General features: G+C 42.8%; 1 protein-coding gene across 4 annotated transcripts in view; it reads right to left on the bottom strand.

Moving 5' to 3' along the window:
• Positions 1–11,277: 11,277 nt before the first annotated feature.
• Positions 11,278–12,748, bottom strand: part of MOB2 (MOB kinase activator 2) — a 117,548-nt gene continuing 116,077 nt past the window's right edge. For all 4 annotated transcript variants that reach the window (XM_026092769.2, XM_064513154.1, XM_026092768.2 and 1 more), the window contains exon 5: positions 11,278–12,562. In XM_026092769.2, coding sequence (XP_025948554.1) covers positions 12,252–12,562 — 311 coding nt within the window. In that variant the 3' untranslated portion in view covers positions 11,278–12,251. The remainder of the gene's footprint in view (positions 12,563–12,748) is intronic.

Below are 12,748 nucleotides of genomic sequence, written 5' to 3'. Positions count from 1 at the left end.
CTGCAGTGTGAGACCTGATGTTGCAGAGGGCACAGCTGGATGAAAGCTCTCTTGTGGGAGAACTGAGATCTACTTTTTTGCCTGAAACTGATGAGCTTGGTGACTTTGGTCAGGATGTTTCACCTGTTTCTGTCCCCTTTCTCTGTATGTCCTCTCCTTAAGCTGGCTTGTCAGCTGGACTATGTAGACTAAGGCCTTCAGCAGAATGACTGCCACTTATGCTGAGAATGACATGTGTCTGGGGTCTGTAAGTGCTGCTGTTATCCAAATAATGAATATTGTAAAATAGCTCCCATTTTTATCACTCTCCAAGGGAATTCTGAACTTTTGATTGTACAACTTGTGTTGAGTCCAGTAACTCCTTTCTTGCAGTAGGAACAGGCAGGTTGCTGTTCTTCCTAGAAGTGCCAAAAGCAGAGAGTGCAGGCACATGTCTGCTGAGAGGTTGGAAACAGCTCTCTGACGTTCAGAGATGCCTGAGCTTGCTATAAGTGAGCTGGTTTGGGTATGAGAAGTAGCTGAGCTGTGTTAGCTGGCACAGTTCTAATCTAATGCGGCTCAAGTGGATCCAGTACCTGAGCGGGTTTGCAGGTGGGTCAAGTATCACTGCATGATGCAGCACTGGCTTGCTCACTGCTGCTTCAGAGTTCCCAGAAGCTGAAATTTAAATGCCTTGATTGAGGCAGCATAGATATATTCCCTGGCTTGGAGGTGATTCCCTCCTCAGTTGGATAAACTTTAATCGGTCTTCCACTTTACCCTAAGACAATTCAAAATAAGTAGCCTAAGACTCAATGGGAGCATGGGACAGCAGGGATATATGCTAGTATGAGTAGCTCCAGGTTATCTACTTTTTGTCCCCTATAAAATCCTGGCATACAAATGGTTGCATCCTTGCAACTAACAGGGAGACATACAGGTACAGAGAAGTTCTAGCAAGTTCTCTGTGTCTCCTGAAGGTTCTTCTGATACCATTGGAATCCAAGATGGTATGGCTGCAAGCTGCCCTGTTGCACGGTGCTCCCTGTACTTACCACACGGTATCCCCACTTAAGAGTGAAATCATTGGCAGTGGAGATGGTGCAACAAGTCTCTTTGAGACTTCAGGTGGCATTAGGGAACTGATTGAATTTCCAGCAACTTTGAACCTACAACACTTTGTCTTGCATAAAGGAAGTATTTCTAGTCATTAGTTTAGGTACTGTGGTTGGGATTTTCAAACAATTAATTTTCTTCCCCGCTCTTCAGTGGGCAGATAGTTAAGTAAGATCTGTGATTTGTGCACTAGAAAAGACTGGGTGAGTAGATTTGGCTGGTCAAATCCGCATGGCAAAGGCAATGGCAGTATGACACCAAAAGGGAATAGCAACTTAAGTAAGAAGCATTCCAAGACAGAGCAATACTTGCGGCTTCAACTGCCAGAAGTCTATCTGAAGTCAAAAGGCCACTGCCCTCTCTGCATTGAACTAGCTCCTCATTCATGGCCCTGAATAAGGAACAGTTTTGGTTGGGGTACCACTTCTGCCTCTGAGGTTCTTTCCCTTTGCTGAGTTGTGCTGTCATCTCAGGTTACAGTACTGCAGCTGACACAGATGCTGGGTTATCGATTAAATGTTCATTTTTTTGGCTTAGCTGTCAGCTTCAAACAAAGAACAAAATGGTGTTGCTCAGAGAGAGGTTCCTCAGCAATGTCTCAAAACACAAGATTCATTTGGGCCATTCTCGTGAGATCAGAGCAATGGCTTGCAGGGTTCCCTTCTGACACTGAAATGAATAGTGTCATAAATGAAAGTGGGTTTGCTTTAAAATCCGTATGACTGTTTACCCTGAGCATTTTACACTGGAGAAGAATGAAAACCAAAGTAGAGTTTTTAAATTTTTTTTAAGCAGACCAGTTTTAAGTTTGATCCTTTCTCTGTAGCTTTTAATCTTGTTAATAGCATTTGGGGGCTTGGTTTGGTTAGTGACCCAACCAAGCCCCAGTGACAGCCATTTGAAAAATAAAGTTTTGCCAGATACGTGTGGGAGCATGTGGACTGCCAGAGGTGCAAGAGGAAATACAACACTGAACTCCAATTTCAGTGCAGTTTCCCTGTAAATTTGCCTTAGAAAGGCATAAGAAAGAGAAGAGCCTGACCGAGCATCTCTAAGCCAGGGTGAAGAGGATTGCAGCTAAAGGATCTCATTTGTGAAAGGGGGACAGAGAGTTTTTCTCTCCTGAAAGTTGCACTGTTTTGTAATGGAAAGGGTTAACTACTTGTTGAGCTGTGTGTGGCTTGTGCTTCATCTCTGTTTAGTTTGGCCTAGGTGGTGTTCGTGTGCACAGTATCTGATTCCACTTGCTCCATCTCCTTGGGAGATGTTGGAGCAGGGCTGCAATAGGATAGAATCAGCCAGAACCTGTAAATCAGCCCTGGCTATGTCCAGGATGAAAGGTTATCGTAACCCCCCAAGGTCTGAGTGCTAATGGGCAGAGTCAAATGTCGTGATGTCATTTGCAGATACGTGCCTTACTAGTGCGTTTTGGCTGATGATGAACCTTTCCGACTACCGGCTGCTTCTACAGCTGCTGCTGCTCCACTCTCCATGAAGGAGAGGGATGGAGAAATGAGATAACCAGCAGAGAGGCAGTTGTGCTGTGCAGAGAGAGGAGAGGATGAAACAGAAGTGTAGGTATGCTTCTCTCTAGCTCTAGCTTCTATGTAACTTTGCAGATGCCCCTCCAAAGGCACAACAGTGTTCAGTATAGATATGACAGAGATGCAGCTAAACTCCAATGTCTGTTTGCATGGGGGAAAAGACCATGCCTAGTCCTTCTCAAAGGGAAAAGATCAGGTAAAGCCCACTACCCCAGGATCCTGGACAGCTAGATACTGTGGCGGGTTATTAAAGGTGTGTTTCAATAGCAGGTAAAAGCCGTGGTCAAAACCAAGAGTCTGTTCTGTTACATTCCTTCACAGTATAGCAAGGGACAGCTTTGTCCCTGTAAGTGTGACAGAGGAGGAGGAAGAGACTAGGTGTCTGTTGTCCATATTGTGCAGATAAGGATCTGAGATGTAGAGAAACTGATTTGCCCAGTTGTATATAGGAAGCCTATGGTTTGGGCTGGAACTTGAATTCATATCTTAACTGTGAGATTATCCTAGCAGCAGCACATTCCTACTCCTGAATGAGCAAGTTTGCAAACCTCCTTGGTGGCCTGTCCCTAAAGACCGGTTCTTCCATTTCTCAGTACCTCACCCTAGAGTACCTCTTCAGATGCAAATAAATGTTACATTTCTTTCTTTGATACGGAGAGAAAAGGTGTATTGGCATTTCTTCCCTCTTGTATGGTATAACATTAAGATCCAACATGGTATGTGTGGACTGAGAGAATACAGAGGAGGCCTGGGTCATGCTAACTGTGTTTCAATTGTACAAGCAGAGGAACGAGCAGCTAAATTTAGGAAGCCAGGTTTCATACAAATTGTGTCTTGTGTCTCATGGTTGACTCTGAGCTCTGACTGCTTGTGTTTGGGAGCTTTTATGAGTTTGTGGTCTTGTGTAGGCTCTTTGGCATCTAGTAACATGGGAGCACAGCCTGCAATTTTTCCCTTCAGGAAACTAGTTAATTTGCAGACACTCTCTCTCTCCTGTCACAGTGTTTGTGTGTTTCAGCAGAACTTGTAAAAACTTTTTAATTGCTTTGAGGCTCCTACCCCTCTTCCAGGCCGGGCTGAAATCTGCCAACAGTTCGAAAGTTTGGGCTGGGCAAGAAAACAGGGACAGGCAGATGGAGCGATTGCTTAAGCTGTCTTCTTTTTGGATATCGAGCTTAAAAAAAGCGCAAATACAGTATGATTCATTTCATTGGCCAGACTGGTTTATTTCAGTAGCAAAATAAAACAGCCCTCTTATAAACCACCTGAGCTATTTATCTGAGAAGCACCTGATCAGAAATGAATGTTAATCCAATAATAACAGATAATTAAACTGTTATAATGGGTTTTCTAATCTCTCTTCTCCAGCTGTAAATTCGCTTTTCGCCTTCATCAGGGAGATTATAATGAGGCACGGAGGGCTTCTAATCCAATCAAAATCCCTTGGTGAATTGGAATATTTGTCGTGCTTTCCATTTAAGCAGTGGTTATGCCACAAGATTAACTTCATTCATGGGGTTGCCATCTTGTTACTAAATTCAGCTTAGTGGTTTGATGTAGACAGAAGAAAGGTGGCTCTGGGATACCCTACCTCCCTAATGGTCTGTGAACATCAGTGTTGCAGGACCAGGTTTGTGAAGATGTCAAACTGCCTGTCACCTGGGCACTGTCTGGCATCCACAAAACCTGCACTGGGGTCCTGTCCAGTCTAAAAGTCACCGACAGGTTCTTGGCACTTCCACTTCAGCCCCAAAACATGAACGGTTCAGTGAGATCATGAGTGGCAAAGAGCAGACGTGGCCTATCTCAGGCTGTGTTTTCATGAACATCTGCAAGCTAGGTGTTCCCTTTGCAGTGGCTCCTCTGGAGCCGCCTTATCTGCATCATTCCCTTTGCCAAATAGCCCGATAGTCAGAGTATACAACGAGGATGAGTCAGGGGAGGTTCCGACTCACCTCTGCCTGATTTTGAGCAGGGCAAATACTGACCATCCCCTGAGCACCTCCTGTTCTTTTCCTGCAGCATGTTATGGTTGTGCCTTTTGATCTTCAGTCTGTCACAGTGTGCAATGGCCAGGAGTGAGAGAGAGAAATGTGCTGTGGATCTCTCTACTGAGCATCTATTGTGAAATTGCTTGCAATTGCAAGGGACCGGACTTTGTGATTCAGGAGGCACTATGCAGTTCTTTGTTGCTCCAGTGCTGAGCTTTGTGTGAGGATGAACTTACCTGACTTAAGCCCTGAACTCCAGAAGTGTGTTTGTAGTTGGAAAAACTGAAGTGCAAGGAGCCATATTTGTCCAGCTGGCAATTGTGTATCTGGCTTTCTTTTGCTCTATAGGTGGCATGTGGTTCTTCCCGAGCAACTGTGGGTTAGCAGTGCCTGAGTACCCTTGCTGGTACTTACTCCCTAATGTCATCCTTTTGGGATTTGAAATAAGGAACTTTCTGCTTAAACCTTATAGCACGAATAGATGCACATTCAAGGAATTATTGGTTCTTTGCATTCTGAAGACTGTGATTGCAATTATGAATGAATTCATAATAATGAATAATAGTATTCATTCAGGTCTTGATGCAGATCTCATTTTAAGGTTCCCTGGGGACTACCTACCTGCCTGAGCTGCAGTCCTTTTCACCTGTGGAGACTGTGACAGTGATCGCAGCACTGAGTTTATAAAAACATGTTCTGTAGGCTTAATTTAAGCCAGTTTAAAACTCTTTTTAAACTTAAGAAAAAGACTTTTCAAAGACATCTGTTGTTGTTTGTACTCTCTTGAAAATTTTCTTTCTTAAAATAGCTGAAGTTTTCACAGTTTGGCTCCAATGAGTACAGCTGGTCTTTGGGCACAGTTAGCCTCCTGCCTCTGATATTCACTCCTATTCCCACAGGTTTTTGTAGCCACGAGGATTTGAATGCACTTTCCTGAATTGCTGAGTGTCAGTAAACCTGTTTGAAAAGGACACAAGAATTCTTTCCATTGCAGGATTTACGTGGTTTTAATATAGCTGTAATAAACTTTTGTTTACTTGGTATCACTTTCCAGTTCTGTTCTGGATTACCCTTTGCAAGTGGAGCCAAGCGTAAGGTTCTCCTTACTCATAAAAATGAATTGCTTTAGTAGGCAGGTGTAAGTATTCCAAAAATATTCCAGTTGTTTGCAATACCAGTGTCCCCAAATTTGTTACAAAAGGCTTTACAGAGCAGTGTATTTCCACTTTGCAAAGTAAAATCATCCTTTATATTTGGTCATCCAAACCCAGACATTGCCTTTGTGCACCCAGCATGACAGAGACTGCTGTAAGGAATCTAATATTGACACACAATAAAACGAAACAAAAAAACCCAAGTTGGCTAAGATAGAGAATTTGAATGAATTTATGTATTAATGGCTACTTGATTGTCTAATGGACTTTGTATGAGACAGCTCTTCTACCCCAAGTACTCTGTAGGCTTTGATGCTTAGCAACAGAAAGAACATTCCTTGAGCTGATTTTGGGGAAAGAATCCTGTGGAAGTCTCGTTTCCAAGTTTGATGCTTGGTGTTGGGTGGCTAGGAGGAAGAAGAGTCGTTGGAGAAAACTGATCTGCTTGGAGGTAGAGTTTTCAAGTAGAAGAGGAAATAATGGTCTTTCCTAAAGGAACCAAGACAGATCCATGCAGAACAAAGCAAAATGGGACCCTGTATTTATGCTCTGTGGCTTTTGGGGGCTGCATGAGTGTTTCTGCTCTTACGCTTTTAATACTGAAGAGCTGTGCAGCACTTGTTGCCCTTATCAGGCTGAGCATCCTTCTTGGATGCTTTGTACGCCTGCATTAAAGCCCTTCGAGGGAGACCCTGGACTGTTTCATTGGTTCAGTGTGGTAGCTGAATTCAAGGCTGGTGCCAAAGACCAGTTTGTTTTCCTTGTTTAGGTTTCCTTTTGCTCTCCTTGAGGGCAGCACTAGCTTCAGGCATGTGCCTTTTAAGCCTTGCTGATGTCGGGTGAAGTACTGGTTTCACAGAAGCAGAAGTACTTTGTGAGATGCCATTTGACCTTTTTGTATCTGAACTGATGTCCCAAAGGGTTGCTATCCATGGAGCCGGGAAGGTTGTCTTGCCCTGGCTCTTTTTACCCTTTCCTTGGAATTATCCTGGGACCCATTAAAAGGAGGAGGAATGTTATGTTAGGGGACCTAGCACCACTTTATGAGAGAATGTTAGCTATCTGATCTGTTGTATGGGAAAGTGACAAGGTATTTTAATGACTCTTTTAGATATAATGAAAAGAATTAACAGATGACCAAACTTGCTTAGAGTAAGAAAGGAGGATAGGATATCCCTGGAGTCAGGTTCAATCCTGTAAGTCCACTTTTTGCTAGAAAAAGCTTGTGTTCTCTGGGCTGGACAAGCATTTGACCAAGACAGTTGCCTGTTTTCTGAGTTTAGGCTGATAACTTCTATTTGAAAGGTCTTATTGTTTATATTGGCCATTATACCTAGAACAGTTCTTTTGTTCATGGAAAGAATGGAGTCCCAATAACACACTGTATATGAGCGGTTTTTTGGCAGCTTTATCTTGCTCATTTTATTTCATTTAGTCGCATGTGGAATGTCAGGATTTGTCTATACTGCATACAGCCACACCATGTAAAGATACCAGATTTGTCTTTAAATATTAAGGTACAGAGCTTGTATGTGAGTGCTAGTGTTGCCCCACAGCATGGATAATTTAGGCATACTGAACTCTGCTGCAACTACTGCCAGTACCTGAGGCACAGAGCTAGCTTTAGATGGTGTAGCATAGCCATTTGTGCTATAGGCGTAAACATTGTTTCCATTTGTTCAGTAGGTTTGGACATAAAACAACAACCTATTTCTCTGTCCTCAGCTTAGATAATGGCAGTGTATTTCTGGATTTTAGTCTTTCAGTTAACAGCTGAAATAGTGAGCTATGGATTGGACAAGACAAGTTACATGACAGATGTGAGTGAGGTCTTGGATGAAGTGCAGCTTTGTATGAGAGCAGCATTCTTAAGGAGCTCTGATAAAGTTGGCTTGTTCTTTTATGGTATCGCTTGTTTCTTTGACAGTCTTTTAGTCTTCTGATAATGTCCAGGAGATACTACCCACTAGCATCCACCTTCAGGCTGCTGATCAGTTCCAGTAGCATCCTGGTATGCACACATTTGGATAGAACTGGCGATACCTCAAAACCGGAGTCCCTCTCTCTGTGTTTAGATACGCTCCTCAAGAAAGCTTTCTGTAACAAGGTGAATTTTCTTAAAATTCTCAGATAAAAGGTTGTTGTTTATACATAAAAAAGAGAATGGCATTTGTGGTACCTCAGACTTGATTGATTATATAACTTTCTGCAGTTCTTAGGCAAGAAATAAGGATGTATATCTGATTTTGCTGGGTTAAGTAGATGTTACCAAATTTGATTTACATCTTGCCACTCCCACTGCTTTCTTAGGGTTGGGATGAAGCTGGTCCTGTGATCTCTATGCAGCATTATTGCCTTGAGGTCAAAGCTAAAGGTGGCTGTTTCTCTGTGTGAAAGGCTTGTTGGCACTGTTCTGATGTCTTATTCCTACTGGAGGCCAGAGGTAGCCAGTGTAATGGAAAGAAGCTGTTGACCTTGTTCCTTGCTTACCCTGCTGCTGGTATTTATTCTAGCTGTCATTTGAAGAAATTATTTTTCTCTTGTCTTTACTTAAAGGAATTTCTGCTTGGACTTCTTAAGGACACTTCAGCATCAAAGACTTATTGCTAGTGACATGAACATGTATGACAGTGCTTTTCAAAAAGGAAAAAGAATAGTTTTGGCTGGGGTGGGTGTAGGTGGAAGGGGTTGTGTGTTAAACTAGCTGAGCATGATATTTCTGCCTGTAATAAATGTTTTGCCAGTTGGCATCCCCAGAGGGAGAAGGCCATTTTCCAAAGAGTCAGGGCTGTGAGAGGAGAGGGGCCTTCTGGCTCCGAGACAACTTGTGAGGTGGTGTAGGAAGAGGGTAAAGGATTTTTTTTTCTCTCTCTCTTTCTTTTCCCCCTGACCCAGCATCTCTTTTACTCTCAACCTGTTCCAGAAATAAGCATGAAAAAGCTTGAAATTTTTCTCAGGAATATTTTGACAGTGCTGGCTAAGTATACAGTTTGACACTACTCCTGTATTACAGAGCTGGTATGAATAGCTAATTGCAGTTTTCTAAGGCTTCTTAGCACTTACCAAGCACCCCCCCCCCCCCTTTACAGTGGTTAGATGGTCAGAAGAGATGTCTACTGCACTTCATGTATTCAGGAATTAACAGAGTACTTTATTTGGGGAGGTGAGGAGGCAGGTGCGTGTTTGTGGGCTTTTTTTTTTTTTTTCCTCTTTCCTTTTCTTTTTAGATGACCTGAAACAATGGCTCTGTACTGCCTGATCTTTAGTGCAGAACAGGTTTGCTTAAGAGTGCATGTGTGCATGTGCCTGTGTATGCATGTGTGGGTTTTTTTTTGGGGGGGGGGGGTGTCTGGGGGGGTGGAGTTAGCATAGGTAGGTGCCCCTGTTTAAGAGCACTTACTTAAATCAATTTACAAAACACATTTAAACCAGCAATATGAGAATTTCTTTTGAGGTAGAACAATCAAGCTGCTCTTTTAGGTGCAGGGGAACTTGGGCACAGCTTGGCTAGTCGGGGAACTTGTGCACGCGTAGAACTTCACTGACAGACTACAGTGGCATCACCCAGACAGTTTGAAGACTTAGCAGCTCTTGGATCATTAGTGTTACTACACCATAGTTCAATAACCTCTGAAATATGCTTGGATGCCTTGAGGGTGAGCTTTATAGTAGTATTTACCCCTGACAAGAAGAACATCATAGTGTTGGCGCTGATTTCAGTGTTTTCCTTATTCCCACTGCTAAAACCAACAAGATGGGCTACAGTTCAATAGCATTTATTATTTATTTTTCTCCTTAACCAGTTGTAAAATATAAAAAGAGTATCCTGTTAGATGAAGTGTCTGTGCTTTCAGGACCAACAAATGTCTGCAGATGGACTTAGGACGGTTGCCATGAACAAGGGTTTGCTTCTCTAAAGGTAGTGATGTGGTACTTTACGGCTCTCGTGGTAGTTGAATTAATATTAGGTTTGGTGCTTTGCATTAAAAGATGGATTCCCAGTCATTCTCTTGGGCTCTGACAGTTCTTCTAGGGGAAGATAAAGTACAGTTTATTCTAGTGTTTGATACAGGTATCTATCTCTGTTGTGATCTGAACCTGAGCATCATTCTAGCTAAGTCATTTTCTCTAGAGAGATTTGAACTATATCTTGTTCAAGTCAAAAAAATCTTTCTTAAGTATATTTCTGAATCGCCTTTTAGAATTAGGAAGCAGACTACTTTTACAAGTAGATAATAAATTATAAGAAGAAACTTATTTTGGGGTGACTGCCCTTGCTATTACTTTCTTATATTAGTCTTATGATTGAACTCCACTGTGTGCTCTCATTGTCAGATGGCAAGCAGCACAGAGGCCTTACAAATGGCATCGATCTGATCAATTGGTTTATCAAAGAATGACTAACCTTTTCCCATCAGACATTAGCATAGGGGAATTGTAATAGAAGAATGAATGAGAACGTCTGAACATGGAGGCAGCACAGGAGGACATGGTGGGGAAGAGAGGCTCTCAGAATGGCCTATGTTAATGGCACCCAGATGATAAGGTCAGCAAGAGGTAGATGTCTGCCTGCAATTGCATGAGACACCCACAATCTGGAAACAAACAGCTGTGGATAGATTTGGACTCACAAAGGTGAGGTCCCTTTCTCATTCTCCCTCACTTTTTTTTTTTTCCCTGTGCTCATGCATTTTTGCTCCTTTTTCTCATGCTCATGCCTTCTTCCTATTTTTTCCCCTTGCTCTTACACCTTTTTCCTCCCTTATCTCCTTTTGCTTGTTTGCCCAGTTTTTCTTTGCTCACTCTTTTTAACTGCTTGTGCTTTTTTCTTTCCTTTCTTGTTTTTTTTGCTCATTTTTTTCCTCTTTTTTACTTGCTTTTGCTTTTTCGCGCCTGTGCTTTTCTTCCTCTTATTCTTCTTGTGCTTGCTCTCCTTTTCTCTCTCTTTCTACTGACTTTTACCTCACAGTTGGAGAACTCATTCAGGAAAACCTTCTAGGATTTGTGCCAGGTCAGTTATTAATGATCTGTGCCACAGGATAATTATCAAAAGCAGTAACAAAAAATTCTCAGAGACTATTTGCAGCAGATTTTGTAGAAACACAATTGCAAGCAAAATCTTGCATTTTCCCAGCTGGAAATCCTGACTGCCACAGATCAGTGGAAATGTGAAGGAAAGAGCAGTATCACTGTCCAGACTGATACAGTATCTGCCACAAAATACCCAGCAGCCCATGATACATGGAGAATTAAGTAGATACAAACAGGCAACTTGCTTTGCTTTTCTATCTGTGTGTTGCTTATCTTCTGAGTCTGCAGGTTACCTGGGGAGGAGTTCATCTCCTAGCACTACCAGAAAGGGTAAGGAATTGATTAGAACTGCTGGTTTACAAGGTGGAAGAAACAGAACTGTTTCCAAAGCTGGTTGAAAGTAGGGCAAACCGCATTCAGTGGTAAAAGGGACTTCTGACGCTGCAAACACAAGAACAAAGCTTATGGCTGATAGATTTGTTTTTATTATTATAGAACAGATGAACTAAAATAAGCCAACAATATAATTTTATGCCAACAGCCATCTTTCTAGCACAGGCGGTGGACTGACTCCAATGTACCCTTCTCCCCCCTGGGGCCTCCTTTCAGTGGGAAGCAAATGGTGATGGCTCTTGCACATGGGTTTTAAACTCCAGTGATCTTATTCTTTTTGTTCGTAGAGGTGTGCCTGCAAAAAGAAGAGGCGGGGCAGGGGGAAGCAGAGAGGAGAGTATATACGTGGTAGGAGCAATAAGCAGAAAGACTTGTGGATCCTCTTGCATGTTCACAGGCTGTGACCAGGTAGATGGGACAACCGGAGGATCACACCCACGCTCAACCTGTAGCAAGCCCCTAACTGCTACTCTAGTCAAGCCAGGAGTTTCTTCCCATTCCAAGCTAGCAAAGGGCAAGATGCACTTGACTGAGGAGTTTTTGGCATGGGGAGGGGCAGTCTATGTAAAACCAAACCAAAAAAACCAACCCCCCACCCCCAAAAACAAACAAACAAATCTGCATTTTAAGCCACTTCAAAGTAAAAGTCACTTCTTATAATATAATAGATATTTTTAAAATGGCAGGACCACCATCCTAGAAAGACAGAGGGCTTGCACTCAAGACCAAAGAAAGAAAAACCAACACAAAAAAACCAAGAGTGGCCCCACTCTCAAGCTTGGCTCTTCTCTAAAAACAGCACTCATCATCCATCTGAACAGGTAAAAGGAGTGGACAGAAAATAAAATAAAATTGGTGCAACTTCTCGCCAGCTGGCGCATTAAACCAAAGCTCCATACAGTCCCTTACGACTACACGTCCTGTGGTGGCAGCATAATTTCTTTCAACTTTCATTGTTGTGTATGCCCGTATGTATATCTGAACATATACATACAAAATATATAATATTGTTTTTAACGTTAGTTTTGATCCTGTAGGAAGGCTCATCTCTCTTTCACGTGGTTCTGTGCTCCTGCGCTGTTGCTGCTCCCATTGCCGCTCCCATTACTGCTGCTCCCGCTGCTGCTGCAGAGGACCTCCGTGAGGTCGTCCATGATGGTGGTCTCTTTAGGGTCCACCAGGTTGAATTCCCTGATGAATAGGATAAAGTGTGTGTAGAGCGTGTTTAAATGTCCGTGCAGCTCCAGTGCCAAAGTCTCCTTAAAGTGTGAGGAGTAGATATGGGCCAGCACATGGAACAGGTACTTGCAGATCTTCTTCACTAAGGACTCAAATGAGTTTGGGAATTCTTTGCCTGAAAGAAGACAGAGAGACACCATGATAGCTCCGAGCACCTGGTCACCGTCAGCCCTGAAGCAGCATTCGTTCTGGCTGAGCTGCAGGTAAGTGCAATTAGCCCATCTAGCAGAGCAGACAAATTGTGGGCCCTGCATCACCTCTCAACTTGTTCTTTTTACAAGACTTCAGGGGAAGAATCTAA

This window comes from Dromaius novaehollandiae, chromosome 5 (genome assembly GCF_036370855.1).
Source record: "Dromaius novaehollandiae isolate bDroNov1 chromosome 5, bDroNov1.hap1, whole genome shotgun sequence".
Classification (NCBI taxonomy): domain Eukaryota; kingdom Metazoa; phylum Chordata; class Aves; order Casuariiformes; family Dromaiidae; genus Dromaius; species Dromaius novaehollandiae.
This window is presented reverse-complemented; position numbering and strand designations above follow the sequence as displayed.